At 38.5% G+C, this 16504-nt stretch overlaps 1 protein-coding gene and 1 long non-coding RNA gene across 2 annotated transcripts in view; one reads left to right on the top strand and one right to left on the bottom strand.

Moving 5' to 3' along the window:
* LOC135108180 (uncharacterized) overlaps positions 1–8518 on the top strand; it is a 32300-nt gene extending 23782 nt beyond the window's left edge. Inside the window, exons 2-3 of the long non-coding RNA XR_010272168.1 lie at positions 4796–4940; positions 7153–8518. This is a non-coding gene — a long non-coding RNA (uncharacterized LOC135108180). The remainder of the gene's footprint in view (positions 1–4795; positions 4941–7152) is intronic.
* Positions 1–15227, bottom strand: part of LOC135108175 (uncharacterized) — a 28903-nt gene extending 13676 nt beyond the window's left edge. The window contains exons 1-8 of the mRNA XM_064018946.1: positions 15073–15227; positions 10521–10712; positions 9298–9408; positions 6680–6916; positions 4815–4932; positions 2749–2892; positions 2313–2396; positions 414–482 (exon numbers count right to left, since the gene is read on the bottom strand). Of these exons, the coding sequence (XP_063875016.1) occupies positions 414–482; positions 2313–2396; positions 2749–2892; positions 4815–4932; positions 6680–6916; positions 9298–9408; positions 10521–10712; positions 15073–15186 (1069 nt within the window). The 5' untranslated portion in view covers positions 15187–15227. The remainder of the gene's footprint in view (positions 1–413; positions 483–2312; positions 2397–2748; positions 2893–4814; positions 4933–6679; positions 6917–9297; positions 9409–10520; positions 10713–15072) is intronic.
* Positions 15228–16504: the final 1277 nt, after the last annotated feature.

Below are 16504 nucleotides of genomic sequence, written 5' to 3'. Positions count from 1 at the left end.
ACTGATAGTAAAAGCAGCATCACATCTGGCCTTTGAAAATCTTATAAGCATTTCACAACACTGGCCATGTGCTCCTCAGCTAAGTACATCTGAATACAGTTATGTAAAGCTTCACCCAAAAGCCTTATGCTGTTTGAGACCACTCTTTGAGACTGGAAAGATCTTCAGCTATTGAGATACTACTGAGAAGATAAAGACAATGCTACTGAGATACTACTGAAAAGATAAAGACAAAGGTATGCATGGCTTTCCTACTTGTAAGTAATCACATTCCAACCTTGAAATGCCACAACTTAAGCTATGCTAACCTAACTTAAGTGTAAAATACTGTCCCTTCATAATCATATGACTTACTGAAATTGAATGGCAAGATAGAAGTTGAAAGGATCTCCCCTACTACTGCAGCCACTCACCGTTCTCATGATCCGCAGCCCCAACAATGTGGTAGTTCACCTCTTCATCCTCCTGGTCATAGGTGGAGTCTGTCAAGGAATTGGATTGTTGGCATTACTAGTGAATCCTACTTTTATATCAAGAAAAATTATTTACCAGGTCTTCTATTAAATCCCAAAATTTTGAAGTTTGCTCATTTACAAAGGAGTAATGTGAAATAAAAAAAAAAAGTGTATAAAGCAGCCTTAAGCAGTGTTAATTTGAGATTGTCAAACTGTCAAACAAGAATTAACATTTCAGAACACCTTAAAGATCTTCATTTATATGGCACAATATTTATTTATATGGCACAAAATTTATTAAAGATAATCCAGGTTGATGATTAATTCGCCATATTGAGACAGGTTGATGCCACCAAAAATCTTAAATTTTACAGAATCCTATGAGTGTCCAATCTCTTATATAAATATATAAAAGGAAATCACTAGTGATTACACAAGTATGCAATTAATTCCTTAACCCTGCACAAGGAGTTTGGCCAAGGGTACAAAAACAAGGGAAAGAAAGCCTGTTTATTATACTGCTCCCTGAAGAAGAGGTTAGAAAGTTTTGAAAAGTTGGCCAGTTCAGTTCTGTAATGATAGTTCTCCTCTTCAAACCATTCAAGCTATAGGAAAAATAAAAGCAAGTTTATGGATAAAGATGCTGCTTAATTCTTGTATTAGTAAAATGGACAGAACAAGAGCAAGGTTAATTAGAAAGTCTAGTGCAGTAAGCCCATGGAAGGGAGAAGGCATGCAGTCATCAAGTTCTGAGGGGTAGTAATCAATCAAAGAAATCAGCAAGATATGCAACACTGTAGCAATGCGTGAAGACAGTGCAAACAATTTGTTAAGGGAGGAAGGTTAAGTACAAAGGTTTTGACTACAAGATGCTGTTTAGTAAAAGATGTGCAAAAGGAATTTCATGTACACGAAAAATACTATATACAAGAACAAAGGAAATGTAGAATTAGCAACTGAGAAGAATTAGCAGAAACATCACTTTGTGAGAACATTTTATCAAACAAAGGATGATGTGTGAAATTTCAAGTAAAGATTAGGAAAAAGATCCCCAATATGCTCAGAATATAGGGAAATAGTCAAGTGTCGCTGACGGAAAGGGGACAAATGTTGTTAGTTGTACCAGGAGGAAATGAAAGCAAGATTTTTTGAGGCATTGAACAAAAGGTCTGTCTTGTTCCATTCAGAAATTCATGAAACATCACAAGTGCTCTGTGCTTTCTCTTCATGAATTATTTAAATCCTACTGTATTAGATGACACCTGCACAGTAACCAGCACATATCCATACAAGAATGAATAGGGCAAGAGCTTTGGCTAAAAACTCTTACTACCAAAGAGGTTTAGGTGAACCCTGGCCACTAAACACTGCAGCAATAGAATGGCCAGAAAGGAAACTAATTAAAATTGTAGAGTTGGACAAATTTTATGAAAGAAATCCAAGACATGCTGGATGAATCAGCATATTTTTATACACCACAGAATACGAGATTTACTATTGAGAACAATCAAGACTCAATTAAATGAGGTTTACTATTGAGAACAATCAAGACTCAATAAGTAAAGTTGGAGGAATGCTAGTGGATTATGCTTTCCATAATTAGTATTAATGATCAGAAGGATGAATGTGAGGAGAGAGATGTTTCATGATCTTCCTATTGAAAGACTCAAAAGCTCAAGAAATCCAAAGAAAATTTAAGCTACATGTCATATTTTGCTGGATTTGAGCTTGACACCACCCTTGTTAAGATATAAATGTTGGTAAACTCTCAACAACAGACAGATAGATATTGGATTTGGTAAAATCTGACCAGGCAAGGGAAGACTACATACCAAGAAGTCTTATTTAATCACTCACTTGTATCTCTCTTGTGCCGCCGTTTGTGAGGCTCCTGCCCTTCCCTCTTCTGCAGATACTCTTCCACATCATTGGCAAAGTCCTCTGGAGGGAGATAAACACCCATCACTCTCAGCCCACAAAGCACCATCCCACCAGCCCATCACTCTTCCCTCCCTTTCATTCATTCATTCAGCCCACAAACAGCCAGTCTACTTGCCCATCAGTCACTCCACCTGCCCATCATTTCTTACTATCATTTAATTCCTCCCTTCCAGCATCATCACTCTGCACAACACACACCAATATGTCAGTCTGTTATCCTACGCCCACATACAAATGCTAGCCTATTCATTAGCTGCACCCACATACTCCCAACTTGCTCACAATCTCAGCCTGCCATCCTATCCCCAGCCTCCACACATAAACCTGACCCATCCACTCATGTATTACTTACCCTCATAATAGTCAGGCAGTTGGGCAGTGTGTGGCCTTGGAGGTGGAGGTACAGCAGCATGAGGCACCCTGCTGTAGCGGCCAATATCTGCACCATAGTGTGGCTTTGATTTTTGGACGTCAAAATTTATCTTGATCAGCAACTCTGGATAAGGGAGAAAATGTTAGTCCTACTGTATATAACAGGAAGAGGAGGAGATGAGTGGCTCTGGATGGGGAGGAAAATGTTAGTCCTGTTTTGTATTCATCCCTTCACTGTTAAATGATAGGCATGATCTATTGGAAAGAGATGGAGAAAAGCAACCATGGGTGAGGAGAAAATTATAATCCTATTTTAAATTCATCCTGGTTTTAAATGATAGGAGGATCAGATGAGCAACTCTGGGTGTGGTGGAAAATGGGTTTTGTCTTACATTCATCTTTACCCTATTAAATAATTGGAATGAACTATTGGAAGAGGAGAGATAAGCAACTCTGAATGGGGATTAGTCCTGCTTTAAGATTCAACCTTACTAGATTCATCCTTACTCTATTAAGTGATAAATTACTGGAGTAAAGAGGTGGCTGGGAAGGAAGTATTTGTCCTATTTTATATTCATCCTTGCTCCATTAAGTGATAACTGAACTATCTAATGCCAAGAGTAAACTAAATATACTCATGCATTTTTTTACCATCACTATTATAGCCACTGAAATTCAGAAATAGATTTTCTTTATGTTGCCTGTTGAAAAGTCTAGTGTCTAGTAAACCAAGGTGGATAACCTGAATAGCAGCAACAACTTTGAAACTAAATAACAAAGTTGAAAGTTACAAATTAAAACATTAGGAAAAAATATCAATTAAAACCATACTGGATAATCTGAACATCAGGAGCAACTATGAAACAAACTCGAAGTGATAACAAATCAAAGCACATTAGGAAAATATAAAACAAAACACCCCATCTAACACTTGTGACCATTACAGCAGCAACCTCAGTGTATTTACCATCACCTGGATTGACAGTAGCACCACATACAACTTAATGTAAGGAAGAATTAAAATTGTACAGTTTGCATGTCAGGAAAAACTGAATATAAAACTATAGTCCTAAAATTCATGACCATTACAACAGCAACTTCAACACACTTCGAAACCTCAAGACATGATGGCAACAGCACATACAGTTTACATATTCAGAAGTAATGTCACCTTGGCTTTCAATACTCTTAATATCTGTAAACACTAGGATCTATTATTTCTTATTCATTGTACAAACACTAGGATCTATTATTTCTTATTCATTATACAATCATCCATACCCAAAGCCCATTAATCCATACTTGCACAATATGAGCCAGCATCACTGGATCATAACCTTAAACACCTCCAGCTGTAATCTAAACTACTTTTTGCAGGCCATAATGCTAGTTAAACAGGTTTTCAAGGGAATTGCATCATTTTAGATGTAGCTTAACAAGATTCTCCACCATCAGTGGAAAATATACTCATGAGAAACAAATTAAAACATGCAACATTTAAAAATCTTTGCTTTTCAAATTGGGAGCCAAGCAATGGATGTTATTGGGATTTCAAGGGAGTTTTCATTATTCTATAGGCACTTTATCAATTAATTCTACACCATCAGTGGAAACATTCCTCAAGAATCAAATTAAGACAAGGCATTTCAATATATTCGTGAATGCCAAGGTTTTTAAAAATATGAGCTAAGCAGTGAAGGTTTTCAGTAGAGTTTCATTGTCCTAAAGACAGTTTAATGTGGACTGTGCACCATCAGTGTAAAAAAAAATTAAAACAAGTGACATTTTGAAAATCTTAATAAATGCCTAAAGTTTTTTTGAAATTATCCAGTGAAGATTATTTGGTTTTCAAGGCAGTTTTTAATATTCTAAGGATAGTTCTAATAAGGATTCTGCATTGTCAGTGGAAATGTACTAATGACAACCAAGTCAAAACATGTGACATGCCAAAACCTTTACGAATGCCTACTTTTTTAATTAATTACTTTATTTATTATTTATTTATTTTTTTTTTTTTCATATACAAGCCAAGCAGTCCACACTCACCATGGTCATCCATCACAGGGTGGCGGGGAGCTTGTCGCAAGAGGCTCAAGGCATTCTTGATGATGTGAAGGGAGCAGCACAGCCAACTCTCCGTCCCCAATGACACGCCACACAGGAACTGCAGAGGTAATACCATCATCTCTTTCTTGCATTTCCTTGCAAAGTTAGCTGTTTGTGGCAAATGACCATTGCTTCCAAGGGAATGTTTAGTCCTTTGTCCTTTTCAACAAATACCAAGCCCTCTCATATGGTTCCTTCCCACTCCCATGCGTCACTGTTTGGTCCTCAAAAAGTACCGAGGTCTCATGCAGTTCTTCCCCACTCCCATGTTTAAAAGTTTTCCTCCTCACTCCCATGTTTTAAGATTCAAAACTTTATTTAATATGTAATGTAGATTAGTGGGAACCAGCAAGTCAAATCCTGCATCACATCAAGACTGAAGACTACTGCTTCAAAACTTCCAGCATTTTATTTCTACTTTTAACTGGGTTCAAGGGTAAGTATTGGATTTTTTAATGTCTATGATCTTATAATTTAACATGTATTCTACACCATCAATGGAAAAATCCCATCTATGAGAAGTGGACTAAAACTCTGGTGCCTTTGAAGTCCTTTTGAGAATTACATTCTCAGTCCACAGCTTGGAATAGTGGCACCAAATTATCACAACACCTGAACCTATTCTGAATAAACATGATAATGAATTAACATGTAAACTCAAGAGATAAGATAAACAAAAATAAAAGGTAAACATAATGCATTCATGGTAGTGAACATTGTGCAGCTGGCCACATCCCTTACTGTATAATATACAAGAAAATGTTGTGTAATATGCCTGTAAATAGTTTGAGAGCAGTCAGCATTACACACAAATTACCAACATGGATGAAAATACTGGCAAAACAAAAGACCACTATAAAGAAATAAAACCAAATTAGGAAATAACCTAAAGCAGTATCAAGACCTAAATGGACAACATTATACAGCTGCTCAAATGAGTCCACAAGTTAGGTTTGATTGAGTTAGTATGCTAAGTGTAGCAATTACAAATTTTGGAGGCTGCCAAGTGTCTAAAACCATTTGGTTAGAAACAATCAGAAGATGTAACTTTGCCTGCTAAGAACAATGGTTTGTGAGAAACAATCAGAAGTTGAAACTTTGCCTGCTAAGAACAATGGTTTGTGAGCAGTCAGGAGTTGAAACTTTGCATCTCCTAGTGATGCAATGCAGCCCTACCTATTATCAGGATTCACAGTCCTACTTATTATCACAATTTACCATTCCTGAAGAGAGAGAGTGAACTGGCAACAAACAGGATTTCAAAGAACACCTTCATAAGCAGAAATTAGGGAATAGTAATAAGGTGGAATAGAAAAATGAAGATACACAAGTATCAATATTAACCAAACAAGAAATAAGTAAACAGAAAAGGATACTTGAAAAAAAATAAGGAAGAGATACTGCAGTTCAACAGAATTTTTCTAAAAAATAAGGAAGAGATACTGCAGTTCAACAGAATTTTTCTAAAAAATAAGGAAGAGATACTGCAGTTCAACAGAATTTTTCTAAAAAATAAGGAAGAGATACTGCAGTTTAACAGAATTTTTCTCAAGGCACAAAAATGGCAGGAGAACAAAGTGATAAAACAAGAAAAGCAGCACAGACAAATATGGACTAGAGGCCAATAATAGTTGAAAAGAAACAGCTTCCCTCAAAGAAAGACAAAAATGGATTAGAGAACAAAGTGATAAAACAAGAAGCATAATTAAAAAAAAGACTGGCTGAGTGGACCTTGCTCAAGCCCTATATACAACAATGAAGGAGATGTACTGTACTGGCCAGCCATCTAGTATTCTACTACTAACCTTCAGTCTGGCATTGGCCATGTCCTTGATGTAATGGATGCTGCGGGATGGACACTCGTACGAAGGTAGACACACACTTCCTCTGGGACAGATGGGGCGGAAGCGTTCACCAAGGGCAGCGTAGGGAGCACCAGTGAATGGCTCAGTTGGGAAGGTCTCCTCCTTGGGGTCCTCCTCCTCTGTGCCATACCCAGGCCACAGGAACACTTGCATGGGTAAAGGTTCCACACTGGAATTCTGTCAGAAATAATTTAATTCAGGGCTAAATCTTCAGTAACTGGTTTAAGATGCATTAGTTTTCTCTCTAAACCATTGTGTGATTTTGGAGATAATCCTTACCTGCAGCTTCTGGGAGGCAATATTTGCCACCTCCAGCCTCCACTCATTTATTCTCTCCCATCCCTATCTCTCTCCCTGATAGATTCTGTTAGACAAAATGTCTTCTCATTAGCACTCTCCACTCCTCCTCACAGCATCTGGAATCCATCACACTGAGGCAACAGGAGGGGGACATGACAACTCCACACTTTCATCACTACCTAGTGGATTGTTAAAAATCTTCCACTCAGGCTGCTCAAACCCTCTTTCCATCCATCACCCAGGAAGGGATGGAAAAGAAAAATAGAATATGATCTGACAGTAAATTGACATCAAGCTCTAATAGGTAAGTTTGTGAAACAGGAAGAGAAGATATTTATCATGCATGTATCTTAAATGTTATGTGGCAGAGCAAGAACACAGGCTATAATACATGTTCCTAGACGTCCAACCCCTCAAGGAAGCCACAGGATGTCTGACTTCTGATCTCTCCAAAATTTTTGGTTGGGGCAGAGCAGACTTAAGTTTTATTCAATACCTCAAAAATTCTAACAAACTTCCAGACACCAAGGACACTCAACTGTCCCCCTCTTCTACACTGAAGATCCTGTCTGTCTGTCTGTCCTTTACTTACAATCTAAACTGGAAACTTCACATGCCTCTAGCTAATTCAGTTTCTTTGCTAACAGTATTGACTGTATTGATACAGTTGGTATCAGCCAGAAATGGAAGTATCAGTATCAGTGGAGGAAGTAATATCAGTACAGCTCCACTTATTTATAATTAACTTGAGCCAATTTACAGGGTATCTTAAAGATAGGATGAGGTGGTCAACTGTTGGGTTGAGTGCATTCCAACCTAACCTCTGTAATCCAGCAAAATCACTAATCCAGCACCCTACAGGTCTTAATGATGCTGGATTAGTGATGGCTGACCTGTACAGTGTTTAATTCATCATTCAAGACCTACAATTATTCAAAACCTACAAGATACACTGGCTTGCTCTGTGATGGCTGACCTGTACAGTGTTTAATTCATCATTCAAGACCTACCATTATTCAAAACCTACAAGATACACTGGCTTGCTCTAAAATGGAAGCTCTAGAATAGAAGCAGCCTCTGTTCTAGAATATTTTCTCATAAGGACAATCACCACTCACAGGGACCATCATCAAAGGCCACAGATTATATGAGGCCTCTTGTGTTGAAAGGGCAAATCCAGGAAAATCAGGTTTTCAGATACTGGCGTTTGAAGTTAAGTTATTCATGCATGAACCCCTTAGTGTTGTGAGGGCAAATCCCCCAAAAATGCCATTTTGAGATGTACGTCAAGATAATCTTTTGGTATATATAAGAACAGGCATTATCAATAAATTGCTACTTCCTTCCTGTATTTTGGTATAAACAAAAAACAGATTACAAATAAATTGCTATTTCCTTCATGTATTTACCAATACATGCTCATCATGAAAATATTTTGGTATAAACAAAAACAGATATTGCTAATGAACTGCTGCTTCCTTCATGTGTTTTAATAATACCCTTGATGCCTCTGAAGCAGAGGAAAATCATTACATTTATTTTCTCAGCCTAGTTTGCCAAAGCACCCACATTTGCAGGGCTCACCAATTTCATGCTTATGAACATCTTTCTTGGTCCAATAGCTTGTGTAGGCCTGGCCAAGATAACATTTTGTCTGTCATGTTCCTTTCCCAGGTCTGAGGATCACTATCATGGTCACTATCACTGTGTTCTCCATTCAGGTGGATTCCACAGGTAATTTTCTCTGGAGATGTAATAAACCACTTGTGATGTAAATGAAAGATCAGGCATAGTGGCATCTAGTGGGATGTGCTCTCATCTGATTGGCTGTGAGGAAGGTGTGGCATGACGTCAGAGGGCACTTCGCTGCTCATTGCTACCAGGGATGCGAAGTTCACCCCTACTACAATATGCTGCTTCTTGGCACCTTCCACCCACGTCCAAAGTTTTGAGCATTAAGTCAAGAGGCATCCCTATATTCAAAGGATTTTCTACCAAGTTTTAAAGGGAAAATGGTTTGATTCTGGAAGCAACATGTAGATAATGGTGAGGAGAATGCCCTGGCAAGTCTAACTCAGAACTGCCAAAAATGTAGATTCGCCCTTCCACACCTCATATAATGAGCAAACTACTGTGCCTAATCTATGAATAGTTAAATCAACTTGCATTTTTTCTTTTACCACTGCTACTAATAATAGTAAGGAGAACATAACCAAATATCTGAGAGCAATATCTGAGAGCAGTGTCTGATCACTCACCTCACCCCTGTAGAACCACTGGGCTGGTGATGGTGTGAAGGGTCCTGGCAAGCCAGCCAAGTCATGACAACACACAAATCCCTCCGTGTCCACTGTCATGCCACACACATACTGAGGGGAAGAGATTTGAGGGGAGATGCAGGTTTTTTTTTTATACACAAAAGAAGCCTTTTTATAAATAGAAATATTTAATTGCTGCTCCTAAAGAAAGCTTCATGAATAGGCCAAACATGTTCTGGAGGACTTGATGCCCTCCTCTTTAAACAACTAAAGCAAATGGGCAAACTGAAACACTTTTCTTCATGAATAGGCCAAACATGTTCTGGAGGACTTGATGCCCTCCTCTTTAAACAACTAAAGCAAATGGGCAAACTGAAACACTTTTACATGCAAAAGAAGGTTAAGAATAATACAAAAAATTGCTGCTCCTAAGAAAAAACCCAAATGCATAGGCTAAACATCTAAAGATTATGATGAGGTTCTCTTGAAAACTGTCAAAAGCAAATGAGCAGAACATTTCACAGTCCAGCACTAAGAGGGCTAAAAGTGAAGAGTAAAGTTTTGTGCACCAAGACAGGGGTGAGGTTAAATGCATGCAGTTCAAGTAGAGGAGAGCAGTAGCTCAGTTTGTTTATAGCAGGAGAGCAAAGAGTAATAATATCAAACCCATACAAAATGATCTGGCAATAATATCAAACCCATACAAAATGATCTGACAGAAACATAGGCAAGGGATGCCTCCAAGACAGTGGTTCTTAAACCCGGGGTCATGACCCAAAGTTGGTTCACTAAGCCATTTCATTGGATCACCAAGGATATGTGCAGAATTTTTCCCCAACACACCTTTTCAAAATGTATGTTATCAAAGTATTAATCCTGTGTATAGAATATTCAAGTCATTAACATCTCAGGCTAAGTAAGCAAATCATAGAGCAAATCAGAGACAGATAATTTAATTTAGGTGAAAAAATGGCATTCATCTACTCTTGCCTTTTAAATATAACTTAAATCTTGAATAAAAGTATTTATGAAGATATATGGGTCACCATGGTCAATCTAGACAGGATCTTGGGTCACAGCCAAAAAAGGTTAAGAACCACTGCTCTAACTTCTGCCACCCAAGCTTCTTTTGAATTAGGTGATGTCAGGTTTGTTAAGTCGGAAACTTATTTTAAATATCTAACAATTGAACATGACCTTGTTTGGAATAGTTTAAGACCCACCTTGTAATCAGCATAAGAAGGATCATCAGAGGGGTTGGGAGTGTCAGAGGCAGCAAAAGTTGTCATGTTTTGAGCACAGTATTTGGCAGGCACACACCAGTTTTCAGGGTGGCAAGCATAGAGAGGCTGGTCAGTGGTGGCCTTGCAGCCTCGATGGGCAGCCGCCCACAGCACAGCCAGAACCACCAGCATCTGCCACAATAATGTTGCCCATTAGAGAGTTATGAGAAAAGGTTAAGAAATGTTTTCAAAACAAAAAAATTTCATCCCCATCAACTGATCAGTCAAATAAGTGTTGTGCATTACTAAGCAATGACACCAGCATCAAGGTGATGCAATGCACATGCACTACACTCACTGCTTCCATACCTCATGAAAATACCACACTCCTCAAAATTACCATCTTTCCCACCACATTTTCTATAAATTATCAATCTTAATATTAACAGATAATATATTTATTCAGGATGGCATTAGTTACCTATTCAAAATGTCAATAACAGTGTAACTTCATGTTACCATTTACAGAATCATACACTTTAGTTTATAATTCACCAGCCACTGGCCACTCAGTAAGGATATTCCAGGGCAAGGACACAGCAAGTTCACAAGACATGCAAAAATTTGCCACCACAACAGGCACAAGGCAAGGGTCCTCAATACAATTCAGTTATATCAGCACCCTGCAGAATCTGTGTTCATGTTCCACAGGTTAAGAGTTTGGTGAAGTTCAGAAGGATTTATTTTCCTCATTTTTGTGGAAGACTACATCTCATCACCATTTGGTTCCCACCCCAGGACCCCCTTAGCCTTCCCACCAGGCAGCTTTCACCAGGCCCACAAGTAGGCTGTATCAGAGGGAAAGAAACAAGGGCTGAAAGTTGCTGGTTCTTAGGAATGAGCCAGACCAACAGAGGACAAGACTGTGGTGCAGTGTGGTGCAGCTGTGGTTTATCTGCGGTAGGGGCAAAATAATGGGATGTACAGGCTGTGATGTCTGTGGGGATGTGGCTTGTCAACAGCAAAGTTGAAAAAAAAATTGATAAGGAATAAATAAATATATCATAGCCTAACATAGCACAACAGGTATATCATAGCATAATACATAATATAGCATAATAATATACCGCTATTACAACACAATATTATTGCATTATATATTATAGCATAAAACTGTATACTGTACAAAATATATAGTATAATGCATTTTTATAGCATATAATATTGTATAATAAACTATAATGGTATGAAAAACTTTTTAAATAGGCATTAAAAAAAAATTATATATATATATATATATATATATATATATATATATATATATATATATATATATATATATATATATATATATATATATATATATATATTGTAATGTAACATTTATTTTACAGTCGTATGCAGGAGCTTTTAATTATTATTATTATTATTATTAGAGAGAGAGAGAGAGAGAGAGGGCCTCCCCTCCCTCCCTCTTTCATTTACGTTATTACCATTTTCCAGCACATTTACGACCGTATCTCTCATCCTAATAATTATGACCACCCCCACTGGAACCAGTCAGTCAATACCAAGGAAGCTTCCTTTGTCAATACCGAATCAACTTTTAAAAACTCCTTTCACTTAATATATGTAGTACAACTTGCCTGCACAAATCTTGAATGCGCAGCAGCCTTGAAGTTACCAATAGCACAACTTGCCTGCACCAATCGGAAATGCGCAGCAGCTTTGAAATTGCCGACTGAATACAGTTACTGTTGCCATGAATGTTGCTATGACAGCTGAACACTCGTAATTATAATCACAAGTCTCAAGACCACAATTACTTTCTATAGCCATAACGTTCACTACCTAAGCTACTATGCAAAGGAAATTAAGGAGTAACCTTATATAAACTTCGCGACAAAACCTCCACTGCAGCTTGAAGATGGTTAAAGGTTACGACACTGCCGAGTCTAATTGAGGGGAAGGATAACTGTCTCCACGGCACGTCTGACCTGTGACTCGTCAATTGTCAATGCTTGCTTCCAAACCTGTGCTCGCTCTCTCTCTCTCTCTCTCTCTCTCTCTCTCTCTCTCTCTCTCTCTCTCTCTCTCTCTCCTACAATTTTGCCTTCCCTTATCTTCTCAACCTATTTCCTCGGTCACCACCACCAATTTAAGTGCCGCAGCGTAACCATCACTACCTTACTCCGCTACAGTTACGAGTACAATGACAAATGATATCACTGGAGGCTCTGGGTCAGCATATTACACTACCTGCACTGTAGCTTCATATCGGTGACAGTAGTGATTAATAATGGGATAACTATTGGTAATAATGGTTCACTTCAGCCATCTCGGGAGTCAGACGGCAATACTTATAATTATCTAACAGGCAGTCTTTACCTACTTAGTATTTTATTTATTTTTTTTTTTTCATTTGTGCATTTTCTTATTTCATTGGTTTCGGAAAATTTGTAAGAGTTTATGCTGAAACCGCGGCTCCTAATCAATGATATTCTTTGTTTTTCTCTATTTAATTTTCTTAATAATCTAATTCACCAAATACATCGCCGCAGCTGTAGCAATGCGAGAATCTGTAGCATTCCCCGCTTAAGCTATTGCGCGTGGTTACATTAAGATTTGAGGGATGTGGACTTATTGATATGGGTCATGTCAATTTATAATGCAAATGTATAGGCGAAAATAAGAAAAAGGAAGCTGCAAAGAAGCATCAGGCCTACACGTGGCAGTCCCTCTACCTACCTATTATTAAAATTATTAGAATCATTACAGAGGAGAATGACAAAGGATACAGGGGATGAGGAGTATTCCTTACGAGGCGAGGTTGAAGCTGTTAAATTTACATTCTCTAGAGAGACGTAGGTAAGAGGGGACCTGATAGAAGTCTTTAAGTGGTATAAGGGTTATAACAAGGGAGATGTAAGCAAAATTCTTAGGATCAGCAACCAGGGTAGAACAAGAAATAACGGGTTCAAGCTTGAAAAATTTAGGTTTAGGAAGGAGATAGGAAAAAATTGGTTCTCAAATGGAGTGGTAGATGAGTGGAACGGACTCAGTAATCATGTAGTTAGGAAAAAATTGGTTCTCAAATGGAGTGGTAGATGAGTGGAACGGACTCAGTAATCATGTAGTTAGTGCTAGGACACTAGAGAGCTTTAAGAGAAGATTAGACAAGTTTATGGATGGGGATAACAGATGGAAATAGGTAGGGTGTTTCATACAGGGACTGCCACGTGTAAGCCTGGTCGCTTCTTGCAGCTTCCCTTATTTATTATGTTCTTATGTACCTGTTTCAATCTAGCAGGATTACTAACGTTTACCTCGCGTAATACTTGAGCTTGGAGCTGTTCCTTCATCCTGCAACTCAGTAAGAGAGAGAGAGAGAGAGAGAGATTCATACAGTGACACGTGTAGACTTGAGGCTTCACAACTCACCTGAATCTTTCACCTGAACTACATAATTCACTCAACCCAATCCAACACCACATGTTCACTTCACAACCTTACTCAAACCATCACTACACTCAACCAAATTCTCCATCATGGTCATTCCACTCAACCCAATCCACTACAATTGTACTCCATTCAAACCAATCCAAACCACCACCACTACCGCCGCTCCACTCAACCCACTCAATCCATTACCACATCATTCCAGTTCACCACAACTAAACCAAATACACCACCACCACCATTGCAAATCTATCAACCATCTTCACACTCCATACCACCTCTCCACCGGGCACCGTAATGACCACCACTCAGCCATTACAAACAGTTATCACTCACCATCAAGAAAGCACACATCCATCACAAAGCTACATCGGTCTTCACATCCCGTGCACCTCATCCCTCCACATCGTATAACTCAACCCACAGTTTACACGCGGCACAAATAAAAATCTACAATTAACCTGTAAACATACTTCAGTGCTGCAGTTACTTTATACTTTGATTAGCGTATTATGGTGGAATAAAACAACCTAGTTAGGATCAAAGGGCATGTTTGAAACGCCTCCAAATAAACTTAGCGCTGTACTAGGTCACGGTGGGGAAATTTAAATAATCTGGTTATGGCCAAAAGGTGTGCCGTTACAAATACCTGTAGATTACCATTCCTTCTCCAATACTATGACTGATGTACTGTAGTAGAAACCAGTATTTCAGTTATTGCCAAAAGGCGTGCTGTTATTTGAAATATATACCTGTAAAACACATTACACTATACTTCTCCAATACGATAGTCAGTGTACTATTGTGAAATCAAATTGCTGGTATGTGCAATCAGATGCACAGATAACACAGTAAGGGCGAGTTTGTTGGGGTGTGTGGTTTAAAATACCTGTATATACACTTCCTCTCCAATACTACATAATTAATGAGTGCACTGTGGTAAAACCAAATCGCTTTGTGTGGGACAAAATATGTGCTACTGTTTGAAATTCACAATAAACTTCAACACTATCGGTGCACTGGTGGTCACGCTACCTAGTGAGGGTCAAAAAGTATGCTGCTATTTTAAATTCACTATAATACGGCGTCTTACCGTGGGAGTCACGGCACTGCTGAGGCGAGTACGGAGGACAGGCCAACAGGAACGCTGTGCAACTCCCAATAGGTCCTTGAATACTGCCTTGCCTCGCTTGCTCCTTCCCTCCATCCCTTCCCCGACCCTCTCCTTCACCCCCTCCCCCGTCACCTACCCCATCTTTACAAGTTGCCAACATAGGTATCACAGGAAAGTTAAAATTTGATACGTGATGGGTAACTTTCACTGAAAAAAAAGTTATTTGTTTTTATTTCTGATAATGACTTTGTGAAGATCAGATGAAGTGAATGATTCAAATTCTATTAAAATATACGTCTTGGATTAAAGAGATCGTTAATGAGGTATAACTATCTGTAATCACGTGACTCTCTCTCTCTCTCTCTCTCTCTCTCTCTCTCTCTCTCTCTCTCTCTCTCTCTCAGGATGGTCAGGTATATGTATGATACTACTACTACTACTACTACTACTACTACTACTACTAATAATAATAATAATAATAATAATAATAATAATAATAATAATAATAATTCGTATCTATACGTTAATTTTACTTAAATTGTTTGACTGACCTTTTGTCCACGTTAGTGATTAAAGTACCTGGGAATTTGCTAGACTTTTTGGAGGTGTTTTCATGATTCTAGTACTAGCTTAACTAATAACAAGAACTCTGCATTATCGATAGAATAATAAATGAGAACCCGAATAATAATTTCCACGAAGAGTTTTCAGAATACAAGTCCGTGTGTTGGCAGTAATGAGACTCGGACGGCGTGACCTGACGTGGCATCCACCGTGGAATCAAAGAGGGCACGGAGGGGGTTAAATGTACAGCACGGTATTGCATGAATGGTGGACAGGTATGAACGTGGTCATGGAAAATTAGTTGATAGATACAAAAGACTGATTAATAGATACAAAGTAGGTGATAGATACGAAAGTCTGATTAATGGCTACCTAGTTGTGAGTCATGGAAGATTAGATGATACATGTGACTGATTAATAGACAGGTGTGAATCACGGAAAATTAGGCGATAAATACGAAAGATTATTAATAGACAGGTGTGAATGTGATCATGGAAATTTAAGTGCTTATTTATTTATTGAGACAGAATATATTCACTAACCAGCTGATTAATCGGCTAGTGTAACGAGCAGGGAACTAAACTAGATAGTTACATTTACGGTCAGGAGTGACAGTGGCTAGACATACAGGACTGTCATATGCATAAAACTATTCGGAGTCTTGCAGCTTCCCTCATGTTCTTATATCAGACAGGGCTGGAGGGAGTGGGGGTGAAATGTGAGGGTCGCACGCATGCAGTGTCTCGATGACTTCACCTCCCAGGTCTCTATTCTGATCCGAAACGCTTCACTCTCATGCGGACTGCTTTCAAAGGCCACTGAGATTATTAGACAGGTTTTCATGAGT

The sequence above is a fragment of the Scylla paramamosain genome, chromosome 16 (genome assembly GCF_035594125.1).
Source record: "Scylla paramamosain isolate STU-SP2022 chromosome 16, ASM3559412v1, whole genome shotgun sequence".
NCBI lineage: Eukaryota > Metazoa > Arthropoda > Malacostraca > Decapoda > Portunidae > Scylla > Scylla paramamosain.
Note: the sequence above shows the minus strand (reverse complement) of the source record. Positions and strands in the feature narration are given on the sequence as shown.